The sequence below is a fragment of the Mandrillus leucophaeus genome, unplaced genomic scaffold (assembly GCF_000951045.1).
Source record: "Mandrillus leucophaeus isolate KB7577 unplaced genomic scaffold, Mleu.le_1.0 Scaffold83, whole genome shotgun sequence".
NCBI lineage: Eukaryota > Metazoa > Chordata > Mammalia > Primates > Cercopithecidae > Mandrillus > Mandrillus leucophaeus.
Genome location: NW_012109030.1, coordinates 997139 through 1013949, shown reverse-complemented (window position 1 = coordinate 1013949; position 16811 = coordinate 997139). Strand labels below are relative to the sequence as shown.

Sequence of the window (16811 nt, the reverse complement as noted above, 5' to 3'; positions counted from 1 at the left end):
GATCCTCCCACCGTGGTCTCCCCAAGTGCTAGGATTACAGATGTTGAGCCACCTCACCCAGCCCTGTCTCTGATTGAATGACTAAAAACAAAGTCTGCAGGTGATCTGATCATGCCAACCCAAACCTGCTTCAAAATGAAACCCAAAGCCACTTTCTACCTATTTCAGGAAGCGCTGCTCTTTGGGTGGGTCATATGAGGGAATCCCCTTTGGAGTAAAATAGTTCATTGATAGGACAGTGTGGGAAGTGAATTTCTGGATGAGACGGGGAAAGGGCAAACTTATTCTCAGAAGTGAGGCTTATCTGCTTTGCTCGATCCATCACTGAACCATCAGAGAGATGCTGTTGCCTGACCAAGCATGGGGAACAGAGACAGCAGAAACCAAAGGTCTGTCATTTATAGAAATGAGGTAAAGCTGTCATCGTGCAGTAACTTAAATGTGTTAATAAAATGAACGCTTTAGGAGCTCAAAACCAGAAACTCCAATTTAAGAGGTCATGGGAAGGAAAACTGCTGCCTTTGGATAGGCCAAGGGAGTCTTGATTGACAGCAGAGTGTGATGTGGGATTGAGGAAAGGACATTAGCTCTAGAGTCAAATGCATGTTCTTCTGCATCCTTCCTCTGCCACTTGCCAGCTGTGGGCTCTTGCAGGAAGTTCCTTAATTGCTCGGAGGTCAAATTTCCCACAAAGTGAGGATGTCCATTGAGTGAGAATGAAAGGAAACAAAGTTCCTGATACATGAACAGGCTTCAATCAATGAGTGCTATTATTAGTAGAAGAAAATAGATTAAGGGGGAAATTTAACAGTGGCAAATCACCACATTCTATTGTGTATAAAATAAGCATGCGGTAAGAATGAGGAACATGTTTATACAGTCTTAACAGAAACATGATGTTAGAGACCAGGAATCTCCCAAAGCTGTTATTGATGGGAAGATCAATTATAAAAATAAGGACACACCATATATGGTAGGATCACATGATACTATAAATGGAGAGATACACACATGATTAATGCCTGATTTCAGGTCATGAAACGTCCAGAGAACAGAGACTTGTCACTTTACTTGCCAGTTCTGCTGCTTCTAAACATCTGAATTGACTCACATTGACAAGGGCAGTTTGGATTTCACCTTTGACACGAACCCTTCTTCTGGGTTCATACAGGTAAATTGGGGTGCCAGCCCTTTCTCGTTTTGTTACTGAAGAAATTGATGGTTGTTTGAGGAAGGCTAAATGGTCAGGTATGAAACAATTGGGTAATTATAAGGAAAACCAAACATTCACGTAAAGGTTTGAACTCTTACAGGGTTGCATAAACTCTCGCCTGTAATAATATTCACAGGTTTTTTTCCTTTAGGAGAATTTAGCTTTGATAAAGTAGCCTTGAATGACAAAGTATAAAAGGAATGTCTAGGATTTTTTCCCTTCCCTCTACCTTAATATTAGCTTTGTATCATCCAAATCACAATGATCCAATTTGTAGTCTATTCAATTAAATCATTATTGAGCCCCTGTTGTATACAGGGCACCATTCTGGGTGCTGGGGATGTAACAGCTGATAGAAAAATCCGCAGAAGTTTCTCTGGAAAGGGCCACATAGTAGAAACCGTTTGCTTTGTGAGCCACAGGGTCTCTCAGTCAGTCAGCTCTGTTGTCGTCACATAAAAACAGCCACAGACTGGCTAGGCATGGTGGCTCATGCCTGTAATCCTGGCACTTTGGGAGGCTGAGGCAGATGGATCACTTGAGGCTAGGAGTTTGAGACAAGCCTGGTTAACATGGCAAAACCCTGTCTCTATTAAAAATACAAAAATTAGTCGGGTCTGGTGGTGCACACCTGTAATCCCACCTAGTTGGGAGGCTGAGGCACGACAACTGCTTGAACCCCGGAGGTGGTTGCAGTGACCTGAGATTGTGTCACTGCATTCCAGCCTGAGCAAGGAAGGGAGACGCCATCTCCAAAATTAAAAAAAAAAAAAAAAAAAAAAAAAAAAAGCAGCCACAGACCTTAAGTAAATGAATCGGAATGGCTGTGTTCCCACAACTTTATTTACAAAAACAGGTGTAGACCAGGTTTGGAGTCTGGGTGCCTCTGAACTGTAGCTGGCTCACCCTTTTCCTGGAGGAGCCTCCACTGCACTGGGGGTGGGAAGCAGGTGACTGACCAAATAAATTGCAAATTTAAAGCAGGGTAATCAGGGGAGGCTCTGTTGAGAAAGTGACTTTTTAACTAGGATTTGAAGTTGGCGAAGGAGTTATAGGTCCATATTTGGCAGAACATTCTAGAAAAGAATCAACTGCACAAAAATCTTAAGGGGAAGAACCTGGAGGAGTGGGGGTAACCTAGATACTGGTAACCTAGGCTTTCACTCTGAGTGAAAGAGACAAGGGGACTTCACTGGAAGACTGGGGGCAGAAGAGCGAACTGATGTGATGTCAGCATATAAAGATGTGCTCTGTTGCATGGAGATCTCAGTGCAAAAGCAGGAGGCCCACCAGAGGATACCAGAGTGGAGCAGGCAAGAGGGCAGGGTGACCTGGGTCAGTATGGAAGATGGTGCAAAGTCTTCAGTTTGGGCTGTTTTACAGGTAGAGCCTAGAGGATTTTCTAACACAGTACTTATGGGATATTATGACTATGAAGCTTTATTAGAAATTGAACTATTAGTGACTTGACTTTGCAATTCGAGGCAACAAACGTGTTGAGTACAGAGTCTGTAGAAGGAAGTAAAAGTACAGGATAAAACATGGACAGGGGCAACTTCTGTTTTCAGTGAATACGGACACAATGATTGGGGCAAGTCAGTTCTCTATGCAGTCACAGGATTTCTCTTCAAGTTTATCAAAGTGAAGATTCACTTCTGCAGAGTGGTGTACAAGTCGCTTCTATTCCAAAGGGCGAACCTGACGTGACTGGGGGCATGCTGCTTTATCCCACAGGAGTATTTCCCAACGTGGGGTGGTACAAAGCTTAGAGAAATGGTTTTGTGGCCAAATGGCCCATCCACTTTTTCTACTTGCTCCTACCTTAATTGAAAAAAAAAAAAAAAAAATCAATAGACTCCTAATAAACGTATCACCTCCAGCAAATAAAGAAAAACACTTCTCTCCTAGATCTGAGAACCTTTATAGTTTATTCTCAAATAACCTGCCTTGCCTATCCCACAAGGCTCTAGCACAAACCATATGTGATTATGTGCATGAAAGTATTTTGCATAACATCTCTAAGATACCTAGCCACGTGGGCAAGGCAAGTGTTTTTCATAAAGGGGAGAAACCCTGGGGAAGAAGTTTCAAATGAGGAATAAAAATATATGTGCAGGTTCCCACGTGGGCTCTTAGCACTTGGAAGACTGGATTGCAAGGCATCAATGGGGAGAGCTGATTTCATCATTGTGCGAAAAGGTTAGATTATCTTGGTGAAAAGGCCACCTTTCAGCCAGGCGCAGCGGCTCATGACTGCAATTTCAGCACTTTGGGAGGCCGAGGTGGGCGGATGGATCACCTGAGGCCAGGAGTTCGAGACCAGCCTGACCAACATGGTGAAACCCCATGTCTACTAAAAATACAAAAATTAATTGGGCGTGGCGGTGGGTGCCTGAATCCCAGCTACTCGGGAGGCTGAGACAGGAGAGAATTGCTTGAACCCAGGAGGCGGAGGTTGCGGTGGGCTGAGATCATGCTATTGCATTTCAACCTGGGTGACAGAGTGAGACTCTATCTCAAAACAAAAAACAAAAACCAAAAAACAAAACAAAACAAAACAAAAAAACAAAAGGGGCCACCTTTCAAACTTTGGATATTTTGTTTGCTGATCCAGATATCAAGTAACTAAAAACTGTAGGAAGAGACCTGAAACCCATTTTGGCAACAAAAAGAGAAAAAACCCTCCTGACATTTTATATTATGCCTTGAGCTTATATATTTCCTGGATTGCATAACATACCATGACATACCAATTTCATTTTGAAAAATACATGTATTTAATATTTTCTGATTACAAAAGTATATGTGTTCATTAAAAAAAATTTACAGAATGAGTAAGTGTAAAATTCTAGAAAGTCTTAGTTTGCAATACGGAGATAATTTATCTGCCTTAAAATTGTGTTCCATCTCTATTTAATTTTCTATGCATACATATTACAAACACAGCTTCCTTTTGACACAGCTGGGACCATCCTTACATAGGTCGTTTTAAAAATCTTGCTTTTTCTATTTAATCAGATGTTATGATTCTCTCCCTTTGCCCTTATTGTCAAACAATTTTTTTTTCTTGGAAATGGAATCTTGCTCTTTCGACCAGGCTGGAGTGCAGTGGTGCAATCTCAGCTCACTGCAACCTCTGCCTCCTGGGTTCAATCAACTCTCCTGCCTCAGCCTCCTGAGTAGCTGGGACTACAGGCACACACTGCCACGCCCGGCTAATTTTTTGTATTTTAGTAGAGATAGGGTTTCACCGTGTTACCCACGCTGGTCTAGAACTCCCGAGCTCAGGCAATCTTCCCACCTTGGCCTCCCAAAGTGCTAGGATTACAGGCATGAGCCACTGTGCATGGCCATTGTTCAACAATTTTTAATGTCATGGAAACCTCATGCAGATACACCATCATTCATTGAACCTCTTTTCCACTGACAGGCATCAGGCTTTTGTCTGTTTTTCTTGTGTATACAATGCTATACGGACAATTTCTAAACACCGCAGTTTAATAATTTCCTCAGGATACATTCCGAGAAATAAAAACTCTGTGCCCAAGTACACAATCTTCAGGTTTTGCCACCTATCGTCAAACTGCCACGACCTTTCTGGAGAGAAATTTATATTCCCAGTAGCTGTGTGAAAGAATGTTTATTTCATGTTACTCCTCTTGCACTTAGTACTGCGTTAAAAAATATTTGCACATTTCTCATTGTTACACATGCTTATTTTTGCTTTGATTTGTATACTTTTAAAAAATATTACCAGTGAGTCTTCGATGATTGCTTCATGTTTCTGGGAGGTATTTCATTCCTGTGCGTTTCTGGAGTTTTCATCTTTTGAAAAAAATCACTCATAAGAGCCCTTCATATTGTTAGATTTTTACTAATGCTTCGTTGCTGGTTTAATTTTAGGTTAAGCCTTTCCTATCCACAACAGCAGAGGCCTTGTCCTCCCTCCAGGAATCTCAAAAGCTCAAAAATCAATTCAAAAAATTCAGGTAGAGGCAAACATGCCACCTATAAAAATGTTATCAACTCTATCCCTAAACAGGGATAGATGGGACCTGGGGAAGCCTCTTCCCACAGTTAAATGTTCTATCAGGAAGTTGTCTAGAAGCTAGAAGTTTAGACCTTGCTCTCTGGCCTCTCTGATTGAAATGCAAAGTCTGTTTCCTAATTAACTCAGAACTTGTTGCTTGATTTTGATTTTGGATTTTTATACGCCCCAGTGCGTCCTGGTCTTGGGAGCTCAACTGGGAAGTTGAAAGGACACAGCAGAGAAGGGTAGGCCCCCTCTCCCAGGCCATTTGAAAAGACGGTGCATCTTCACACTTTTTTTTGGAGGCCTTCTGGGGTTGACAGCCCTTTTAGTGAGCACAAAACCTGAGCGTGCATTTATTTTCATTGTCACAGGTTTTACTGTTGAGAAGAAGGAAAGCTGCCTCTCACCGATGTTAAACAATTGATTGTTCAATGACTCTGCAACTGTGGTTTCCACCCTGGGTGTGGTGTAGCGTGTGCACATTTACACAACTTCCTTGGCATCGAAGTCGCTTAGAAGAATGCTTTGATGTGAGCAGATTTTCTGCCGTGACAAAAAACATAGTTGAGGTTTTTTCTCTCTCCCTTTCACAGTTCTTGTCTACCAGCCCCTGGCAGAAATCACCATTTCTTCGGCGAAGGAATGCTACTTTCCAAAATCCTTTGGCAGAATCTCCTAGAGATTTGTTTTTCTGCTTCCTAATTTAGAAAGTCTTCAAAGAAAAAAAACTTGACAAATTAATGTGAGAAGAAACGAACTGTGATTTAATTTTGCATTTCTTTCATGAAAAGTTTATCATGTATAACCAATAAAATTGGACAAGATGATTTTGGGGGAGAAAAGTAAATGAAAATGTGTTATACCCCAAGATCAGACTGTTTTTATTCTGGGTCAACAAGTAACATGTGATACAAACTCAAGATTTTATTAAAATCATTTGTAAGTTAAATTAACATATCTCGGTGGTGAAGAAGATTTTTAATAAAGCAAAATAATGAGTTGTGTGAATCAAGAGAAAGAGTGAAAAGTGTTAACAGTGACATTTAAATGGTTACATGATTTTAATTATTCTTTTGATAATAAGCAACCTTGTGATGTCTATTCAACAAAAGCCTGAGCCCACTATGGAATTTGCAGTTGAATAAGAGCTTTGTTCCCTGCTTTTCGTAATTTTAAAGAAACAAATGGAAATGGTTTAAAGACCTTACAACAATCTCCCACCTACCAAAAGAATCTAAAAGGTAAGGTGGGAAGCATTAGAGAGTGAAAAGAAAAATTAAAAAGGCCACACACGCATTGTGTTTATTTGAGAGACAGAGCAAGAGAGAACAAAGTGTTGGAGAGAGAAGGTGCTGGAAGGCCAGCCGATGCCAACCCCTTCCTTATCTGTTCTTGGCTGCCAGGGGTTTCCGGCTGATCTTCTTCGATTTGTCATTATTCTTCTTTGGTGGTTCTGGGTTGGCCTGCATGTGTCTGCCATAGAGGCTGCAAAGACAGAGAAAGGACACCATCAGATCTATTTTGCCAACACAACATAGCTTTCATTGGAAGAGCTTTCAGGAATAGAAGAATCTCCAGAAATAGTAAGCCAAAGAAAACCAAAAGATCACTTCTGTGTTCTCTAGGTCATAGGCTGTGAATATAAAATTCTCTTACACATGCACGCCATGCCATGACGTCTGATCACGGACCAGTCTCTCGGGATTTCACACTCACTGGGAGAACTGGTCAGGCCCTGCTCAGCCGTTCTGGACTGAAGTTCAAAAGCTTATGAGTGTTTAAGTCGACAATGATAAAAATGGAATTGAATGGACGAGACAGAGTGTCTATTTAGTGAAAAGTGAGCATGATGCTTGGCTCGAAAGCCCAGGGGCTGGCTAATGGGACAGAGAGCAATGGTGTCCGAATCTGTGCTGGCTGCTCACCCATGATAGATAGCGTGGGGCGGGCTAACACACATCAATGCCACATTAATAAGTACCGCTGATTAAATGCTGACAAAGTGCCCTATAATTACGGTGGATGGCATTCATTGCACAGCAAAGCTGCCTCTGTGGCTGAGAGGATTTAACTGAACAGTAGAAGGTAATTAATCGATAATTTATGAGTAATTCTGATTAAAACAAATTAAAAGCCACCCTAAAATAAATACAGCTCAAACTTATCTCCTTTTATTGATATAATTGTGTCTCCAAGAGAGCCTGGCGGGTGTCTCAGGTCCTCTACAGCAAGGGCATACCCAGCTCCACAGCCTGTAGTCGCTATGAATGAGGTTTGGCACAGAGCCTGACGTCCCTGTACCAGGTGGCCCCAGCTCTAGTATCCACACGAGGAATATACACACTCTCTGGATGCCGGCATCTTGGGCTGTTTAGCATATACTGGCGTCTGGCATTTTTTTTTTGAGTGTCTCACTCTGTCACTCTGTTCCCCAGGCTGGAGGGCAAGTGGTACGATCATAGCTCACTGCAGCCTCAAACTCCTGGGTTCAAGTGATCTCACGCCTCAGAATTCCTGAGTAGCTGGACTACACATATATGCCACCATGCCTAGCTAATTAAAAAAATATATATATATCTATATATATATATATACACACACACACACACACATATATACACATATATTTTTTTAAGACTGAGTCCCGTTCTGTTGCCCAGGCTGGAGTGCAGTGGTGTGATCTTGGCTCACTGCAACCTCCGCCTTCCAGGTTCAAGCGATTCTCCTGCCTCAGCCTCCTGAGTAACTGGGCTTACAGGCATGCACCACCACGCCCAGCTGATTTCGCATTTTTTAGTAACGATGGGGTTTTACCATGTTGGCCAGGCTGGTCTTGAACTCTTGACTTGCAGTGATCCACCCACCTCCGCGTCTCAACGTGCTGGGATTGCAGGCCTTGAGTCACGATGCCCCGCCAAAAAAAATTATTTTCATAGACATGGGGTCTCACTTTGTTGCCCAGGCTGGTCTTAAACTCCTGGCCCCAAGCAATCCTCCTGCCTTGGCCTCCCAAAGTGGATTACAGGGATGAGCCACTGTGCCTGGCCTCCAATACTAGTGCTCTGGATGACATCTGCACCATGGCTGACAGGCAGAGGGGAAGGGCTGGCAGATGGAACTGCCCAACTGATTTTGCGATCCAGGAAAGCTGGACACTATGGTTTTGAGAGGCCATGCTGTATTCTATTCCAGTCTTCCAAGTGTCACCTTGGAGGCGGTACAAGCAGGTTCCATTGACAGTCACTCTCACGGAGTACAGAACGCAGGGTTCAGAGCTGGCCAGAGACAGACCTACGAGCCAGGGTGTACACATCCAGCCAAGTGCTGGGGTTGCTCTCCAGGAAAAGGGGAGGCCATTCTTATGCATCAAGAAGGTTCCATATGTACTAGACAGAACATGAGAGCCTGGAAATTGGTTTTCCACATCTGTAGGAATTTAGAGGTCTTTGTGCTCGTGTAATGCAGACAGTAGCCCTGTCCCAGCTTCAGCGATACACACAGCTTCCTTACAGCCTCAGAGATCTTCCCTCTCTTTCCCAACCCCTTATCTGCACAGAGCAAAAAAATATGTATGTATATTCTTATTCAAAGATAGTTTCAAACTTTAAAGATTCTTTTTTTTTTTTTCTTCAGATGGAGTCTTGCTCTGTCACCCAGGCTGGAGTGCAGTGACACTATTTCAGTTCACTGCAGCTTCTGCCTCCTGAGTTCAAGTGATTCTCGTGCCTCAGCCTCCTAAGCAGCTGGAATTGCAAGCGTTTGCCACCATGCCTGCCTAATTTTTGTATTTTTAGAAGAGATGGGGTTTTGCTACATTGGCCAGGCTGGTCTCGAACTCCTGACCTCAAATGATCCACCCACCTTGACCTCCCAAAGTTCTGGGATTACAGGCGTGAGCCACGCACCTGGCCTCTAAACCGTAAGGATTCTAAAAGTCGACAGATGACTCCACCGTTCATGCCCATGGAAACCTAGCAATACTTGAGTGTAAGGAAAGGGTCTTGGCAATGATAAGAGGTTAGCAGAGGGAGAGGAACAGTAGGAATTGAAAGGAATTGACAAGGCCCTTCTTCGTGTCATGTCTTGAATGAGGGAAGGGCTGAGGTGGGTGTGGGGGCTTCCCAGAAGGGGTGGGTGTTCAGCTGGGCCCTGACGACGGGAATCCAGGCAAGCAATTTCAGAAGGGGTTGCAAAAGCTGCAAGGCTCTTCTCCTTTTTCGGAGTGAACTGGAATGTTTGTGTTTCAGTCTCTGCCTTTTTACATTCAGATCCCAGTGTGGGTCTGAACGTCCTGGAGCTGCAGAGCAAGTCACTACAAAGGGCCAGGTGGGAGCCGGCGGCCCTGAACTTGCTGTTCAAATCCTGCTTTTTACATTTATTAGCTGTTGACTCTGGGCAAATGATTACCAATGTTCGCCTCCCTCTCCATGCCTCAGTTTCTTTATCTGTAAGCTAGAGATGTCGTTTGTCTTCATTGCAGGCTGGTTCGGTAAGCCCAGCACCATGGCAAACCTACTGGAAGCAGCCAGCGAGTGCTTGCTGAAAAGTAGGACAGACGTGGGGTCACAGTCAAGAGTGATTAAATCAAAATAATTATATGATTACCTTCCTTCTTTAGGGCTGTTTCCCCTGCAAAATAACACGGTATTTTCTATCAACGCTAAATCCCCAAACACCGCTGGAACAAAGGTTTTAATCCTCTTTGAAGCAAGCAACTAAGACAGAGCTAAATGCATGGCCCACTTCCTCAGTGAGTCATCGGCAGGGCTGGATGACGCTGCTGTCCGCCGCACGATCCTTTACCTCCTCCAGCTGTGTGGGCAGAGGAGCGCTGGCGTTTTGCTAAGCGGCCATAAGTGGCCATTTTCACGGGGATGTGGCTACGGCAGTGGCGGTGTAGTCACAACAAACTCCACAGTCTGGTGTTGCATTCCTGGCTCTGCCAGTTACGAGCCACGGGGCCTCAATTGGGCAAGTAAGTGTGGTAGACAGAATCACAGCTCCCAAAGGTGGCCACATCTGATCCCTGAAACCTGTGACTGTTACTTTCCATGGCAGTGGGGACTCTGCAGGCATGACTTAGTTAAGGACCTTGAGCTGGGAAGAGAATCCTGGATGATCCTGTGGGCTCAGTGTCATCAAAAGGGTCCTTATAAGAAAGCAGGAGGGACCAGGTGCAGGGGTACACATCTGTAATCCCAGCACTTTAGGAGGCCAAGGTGGGAGGACTGCTTGAGGCCAGGAGTTCACGACCAGCCTGGGCAACATAGGGAGACCCCATCTCTACAAAGAGTACAAAAAAAAATTAGCCAGGTGTGGTGGAGCTCACCTGTAGTCCCGGCTACTTACTTGGGAGGCTGCGCTGAGAGCATTGCTTGAGCCTGGGAGTTTGAGGCTGCAGTGAGCCATGATCACCCCACTGCAATCCAGCCTGGCCATAGGGCAAGACCTTAACAATCAATCAAAAATAAAAACAGGGGGTCAGACTGAAAGAGATTTGAAGATGTTACACTGCAGCTTCTGAAGATGGAGGAAGGGGCTATGAACCAAGGAACACAGGTGGTCTGTGTAAGCCAGAAAAGCAAGGAAACCTCTTCCCTAGAATCTGAAAGATGCAACGTAGCAACACTGGTTTCAGACTTCTGACCTCCAGAACTACCAGGTAATACATTCGTTTTGTTTTCAACTACTAAGTTTTTGGTAAGCTGTCACAGCAGCAGTAGAGAACTAACATAGTAGCTGAGCCTCTCTGGGCCTCACAGGGTGGCCTGTCCATGAGGATTCTGCTTAATTTCAATAGGAAAAATGAATTTCTGGGGTAAATTAGAAAGATGGAAAAATGAAAGAACCAAGATTCAGAGAGGCAAGGTGTGTCCCAAAGGAAAAATGGGTGTAGTTTCTATGAGAGGAAGTGAAAACAGGTTTGCAAATTGTCCCCTTGCTAGTATGAACTGGCTGGTCCCTGTCGCCCCATCCTCTGAAGCTAACACTCGTGGCTTGTGTTTTGCATGTACCTGGATTGAATTTGTAGCAGTGACTGACTACAGAGGACAGAGCAGCCAGTGCCATTGAAAGACATCCTATTCCTTGCAGTTCCTGAGAGGAAAGACAGTGCCAGACCACGCAGCGCCATGCGAGGAAGTGCCAGCGTTGGTGAAAAACGTTTGTCCCGACCTCTCGTAACTTGTACTTTTCCCCCAGGGCTTTGGTGAACACAGCTTCTCCATCTCCTGCACCTGGGAAACCCCAACCATCCCTCAGACCCTGGCACCACTGTCCCCTCCTAGACAGCGTGTACCCTGGGGGCCACCGCAGCTCTCTGCTCACGTGGCACCTGTCTGGCCCTACAGGAGCCCACTGCACCCTGCACTGGGGATTCCTGGAGAACAGTCTCTGAGATTGACAATCACCTCTGCCTTCCGCACCCTGCTTGGTCCTGAATGATGTGTGCCCTGGGGAACCTCGCTCACCTCCAACAGTCTGATGTCTCCATCTGCAAAAGGAAGATGAAGATTCCCAGCTACCATGGAAGGTTTGGGAGAAGATTAAATTAGGGAAATGCTCTTGTTCGTTGGGCACACAGTAGGCATTTCACAATGACAGCTGCCACCTCTAACCTCTCAGGAAGCTTCTTTGACGCAGGCTACCAGGGCCAGCTCCTTCCATCTCTTGCAGGCTGCTGCCACGCCCTCGTGCTGCCCAGAATCTGCACTTTGGTGCAGATCTTTCTGGGAAAGCTTCGGCGGGCACTGCCACTCAGCTATGCCAGCTGGAAAGTGATAAAGGGAGCCTGGCCCAAGGTCACCCATGGGGCTGCAGTGGCTGGTGGGTAAAATGCTCAGCCCAGGAACTGGAGGAAACCCTTTGGCATGGAGCCCTAGAACATCTTCTCTCCCCTGAAACCCAGGATTTGGAGAAGAGAACTGGGAGACAATTAAGATGTGGGAAAAACCGAGAAAGAGCACTCTGAAGTGACACGAGAGGATCAATTGCTCTTGAGAGTCTGATGAATAGGCTTCTGTTGCTGAAAATGGTTTCAAAGATGAGATGCCTGCAATGCTCTCAGTGGTGGGAGATGAGTGAACCAGACAGCTAGGCTCACAGGGGCTCTATATCTCACTGTGAAGCCCCAACACCAACGCAGGAGTGGGCCCTGCCCTAAGCAGCCACCCCAGGAACCCTGCTGAAGCCCACCTGTAGAAGGATCACTGGGAAATGATCCTGGAGACCGCCTGGGTTGGCAGGCTGGTGACCTCGCTGGTGTGCTGTGAAAACAGCCTGCAGACAGGCCGCTTCAAGCTCCTTGCAACTGACCACTGCCATGTATGGATGGCTAAGATTGTACAGCAAAAAATTCCAGTCTACTGTACTCAGAATAACTTTTGCAACATTTTCTTTTTGTAAGCAGTATGTATTATGCATGATTTTCTATCACACGACACGTGGATTTTTTTTTTTTTTCTTCCTGAGACAGGGTATGGATCTGTCACCCAGGAATGCAGTGGCATGATCACAGCTCACTGCAGCACTGACCTCTGGCCTTAAGGGATTCCTGCCTCACCCTCTCAAGTAGCTGGGACTACAGGTGCAGACCCTCATGCCTGGCTTACTTTAAAATCTTATTGTAGAGATGGGGGTCTCACTATGTTGCTAGGCTAGTTTTGAACTCGGGCTCAAGCAACCCTCTCACCTCGGCCTCCCAAAGTGCTGGGATCACAGGCGTAAGCCACTGCGCCTGGCTGATACATGGATTTTATTTAATGCGGGCATCTTCATTTTTGAAAAAACTGAGTCTTACGTCAGATCCAAGGGTCTCACATCCCTTTGCTGCAGCAGCAAGGAAGACCGCCCCTCCTCCCCCGCAATGCCCTCCGCCAAGCCACTCATTCTTAAAAATGTTCTCCCTTGGCTCTAGGATGTCATCCTGATTCTTGTTTTCTCTCTGGACACCTCAATGGTCCTTGTGTGTCTTTGTGTCTTCTTCCCATCTAATTTTATAACTTTCATGACTGTTTCTGAGCAGCCGCTCTCCAAGTCCTCATCCTCTTCAGCCCACTGGGACAATTTGGCTATCAAACCCCAAAAGGCAGGGAAGAGTCCCTCACCCCACCTTCCACAGGTCTGTCCCTCCATGTCTCTAGAACTTCAGGAGCAGATGCTGAAGTCATTTTGACATTCTCTCTTTTTTGGTCACCATACTAATCAGGTCTGATAGAAGTTTAGTTTCTTCTACAGTAGACGTTCTTAGCCTAGGACCCCAGAAGTGTCTGAAACTCTAAAGTTGTATGTGTATATTTCAGCAGAAAGGGACCACAGCTTTCATCAGCTCCTCTAAAGATCCGTAACTCATTAACTAGCTGTTTTATGGCACCTCGTTTATTCTTATTTCCATCATCCATTCCTTTTTTCTCCTAATCAGGCCCATGTCACATGGCCATTCAATTATTATAATGGTTCCCTCCTTGGTCTTCCTGACGCAGGTGACTTCCCTTCCCAGTGTGTCCTACACAGGATGTCTGCACAACTCTTCCTGGTGCATGCATGAAAAACAGCAACCTCTGGCTGCTGGATGGGGTACCCAGCCTGGCACCTGGCACAGAGCAGCCACAGCGCAAGCGGTTGGGGGACCTGGCTCACCCAATGTCCTCTCTCTCTGCACTAAGGCAAGCAGGGCAGTATGCAGGAAAGATGGAGTGAGTGTGAATTCTGTCACTTACTAGCTGCGTAGCCTCAGAGTCCTGTATCTTTCCAGAACCTCTGCCATCTGAACTGGAAAAGGGGAGTATTCGCCCATTATGTACCTGGCGGGTGAACTGATAAATCAGGTTGCCCTGGGCTCACCGAAGTGTTTTGAAAAATGAAAAGAGGGCTAAATCAATCTGAGACCTGAGATAAGCCTTTCCTGACAGCCAACATTCCTTTTGGCTTGCTTCTGTTGTTGCTGCTTATCTGTGTTATTACTGCCAGGAATGCCTGCTTAGGTCCCCTCTGCAACTGTCCGTATTTTGAGGCCTTGAGGACTTTCACAGCTTTTTCCTCACCTTCTCCATTCTGCTGTCACAAAGCCCTACGGGATGTGTATCAGGATCTCATCCCTAAGTCCTTGATACATAAAGTGACTCCTGACCTTGGCGTGTTATCTCAAAACATCAGCAGGGTGCTGTGATCATAGCACGACATTTCCAATGCAGCTAATGTGCATTCATTATTCACTGCTGCAACAACCCAACGAGGAAGCTACTATTATGATCATTATTTGTCAGATGAGGAAATTGAGGCTTAGCAGCTTGAGGCTCTGATAAACCCAAGCAATGACTCCAAAGTCCAAACTCTTAAAGCACTAAGTTACCTCATCTCCCATCTTGGTTTTGTTTTCTTAAGAAGTCTACCATTTTCTGCAGGGCAGGGAGTGCAGGCTTAACTTCTTTTGTAGTCTATACACTCCAGGCACTGCTAGAAACACATTGTGTGCTATGTAAATATTGTCTTTCAGAATGCCAGGTATATGAGAGGTGCAATATGCTGTTCTGAAGTCGTTTGCTCGTGTCATATGTATCCCTACTGTTGTTTTGGGTGTTTCCATGGCAAGTCCTCATACAGACCAAGAAAAGAACCAATTTTAAAATCGCAGGATATGGCCAGTGAAAATAATGGAGAAAAATAATTTTGCTTCTAATCTGTAATCTTCTGGTAGGATCCTAAATTTAAAATCTCCACAAATAGATCTGCGGACAAAGTGTGAAGCCGAGATTATTAATAAGCACTTGGCAATAGCTTTATTTCTCCTATCTGGCAGCTATCAGGGGCTGGTGACAGAACCTGAGCACGTAAATTGCTGAGCCCTAAAGAAAAAAAAAATTAACAGTTACCCTAATTCCTGTGAGAAGTCTCATTAATTCAAAAGGAAATGATTTTTTTTTTTTTTTTTTGAGATCAAACCTCCAAGAGATGGTTCCATGCAATTTACGAATGGCAGCGCGTGTCTGTCACATTCTTCTCCATTATAACCTGCTTTCTGTTCCCAACATAGAGGAGAAAGAAAGTATAAACATGCATGTGCAAATGGCATCTATATAAACAGCCACAAGGAAATGTGTAGTTGGCTTAAGACAGATAGCAAGCTATATGAAAAATAGGCTATAATATATAAGGCAGATTTCAAAACAGCCATATATTTTAGACTCACGATCTGCCCCACTGGAGGGGAGAAATGAGGATTCTGGAAGAGCAAAACTAACAATATCATGCACAAAAGATGCTCATTAAACTTCATCATCCTGTCTACTCTAATGATGCTTTTACTTAATAAAAATTCCCGGAGCACTTGCAAGGATATTAGGCGAGGTCTTTGGTTATGTATCAGAGGTCCGAGCTGTCACCAGCAGTTCAGGAGGTATGTTCCCCGGGGAAGGAGCTTTCACGGAATACATGCAGAGAAAAATCAATAACTGCAACTTGCTTCCCTGCTTAAGCATTTAAGAAAATAGGTAATCCTTTTAAATTAAACTGCAAAGTGCTAAATGTTGCAATTTCCAGAATAAACTCAAAGGCAAAAAGGAAATCAGTCCAAGGGCACTGGTAAGTTTCCCAAACAAGCTACTTCTCTGACAGACTTCATACCTGGAGTGGATTTCTTTTATTTATGAAAAGAAATAATTATTTTAGTACTTAGCATCTGCAGATATTAAAAAGAGACATCCAACTGTATATGTGCTTGTAATACAGCGATACACAAACCTATTCATAAATATAAGGAAGTAAGGAATTATTTTCGTATGGGCAATTTACCCATTTAAAAATTATTATCCAAAAACACTACTATGAAAATCCACTAACTTGAATCTAGCTCTCAAAAACCTAAATAGTAATTATCTAATGGACCTCTTAAAACAGCTAGCTGGATGATGATAGGATGCAGTCACCAATGACCACTTTGGTCCATATTAACATAACCTGCTTCCGATTTTATGCCCTGCCAACACAGAATTAGCTGGGGATGACTCTGGTCGGGGCAAGAGTGAGGCACCACACCAAAACTTGAATGTATGGGGAAATAAGGTTTTCCCCTGCGTGTTAAGTAATAAAAATCAACATAGAATAGATCAAAGCAGAAACATGAAAAGTCACCCAAAATAACACCAGCATAACTCCCAGACCAGCGCGCCTCGACTCTAAGCAGACCAGGGATATCAACAAAGCTGGAAAGAGAACCTGCCCACCAGAGTCAGCACTGAAAACGGGGGAGAAAATGCAGGCAGTGGGGACCAGCGGCTGTGAGTTCTGTGGATGCCCTGGCGGGACTATGTGTCTAGGAGGAATCACCGAAAACAACGTGGCACTGCCCACCCAGAACACGCGATCCACACCTGCACGGTCCAGCTTCTGACCAGCTCACCTCCATATCTTCTGCCGTGACCCTCCACGCCCCGATCCCAGCTCCTTAGGGGCTTCTGTTTCCCATTGCGATTCACTCTACCTGGAAAGCTCCTCTCAAGGTCCCCTTGAGACACGCGCTACTACCATTCCCATTTGACAGGTGGGGAAACAGAAGCACAGAGTTTAAAT

At 44.7% G+C, this 16811-nt stretch overlaps 1 protein-coding gene across 2 annotated transcripts in view; it reads right to left on the bottom strand.

The window, feature by feature from the left end:
- Positions 1–6101: 6101 nt before the first annotated feature.
- The window catches only part of RSU1 (Ras suppressor protein 1), a 254842-nt gene continuing 244132 nt past the window's right edge, over positions 6102–16811 (bottom strand). For both annotated transcript variants that reach the window (XM_011968103.1, XM_011968104.1), the window contains one exon: positions 6102–6731. In XM_011968103.1, the coding sequence (XP_011823493.1) occupies positions 6629–6731 (103 nt within the window). In that variant the 3' untranslated portion in view covers positions 6102–6628. The remainder of the gene's footprint in view (positions 6732–16811) is intronic.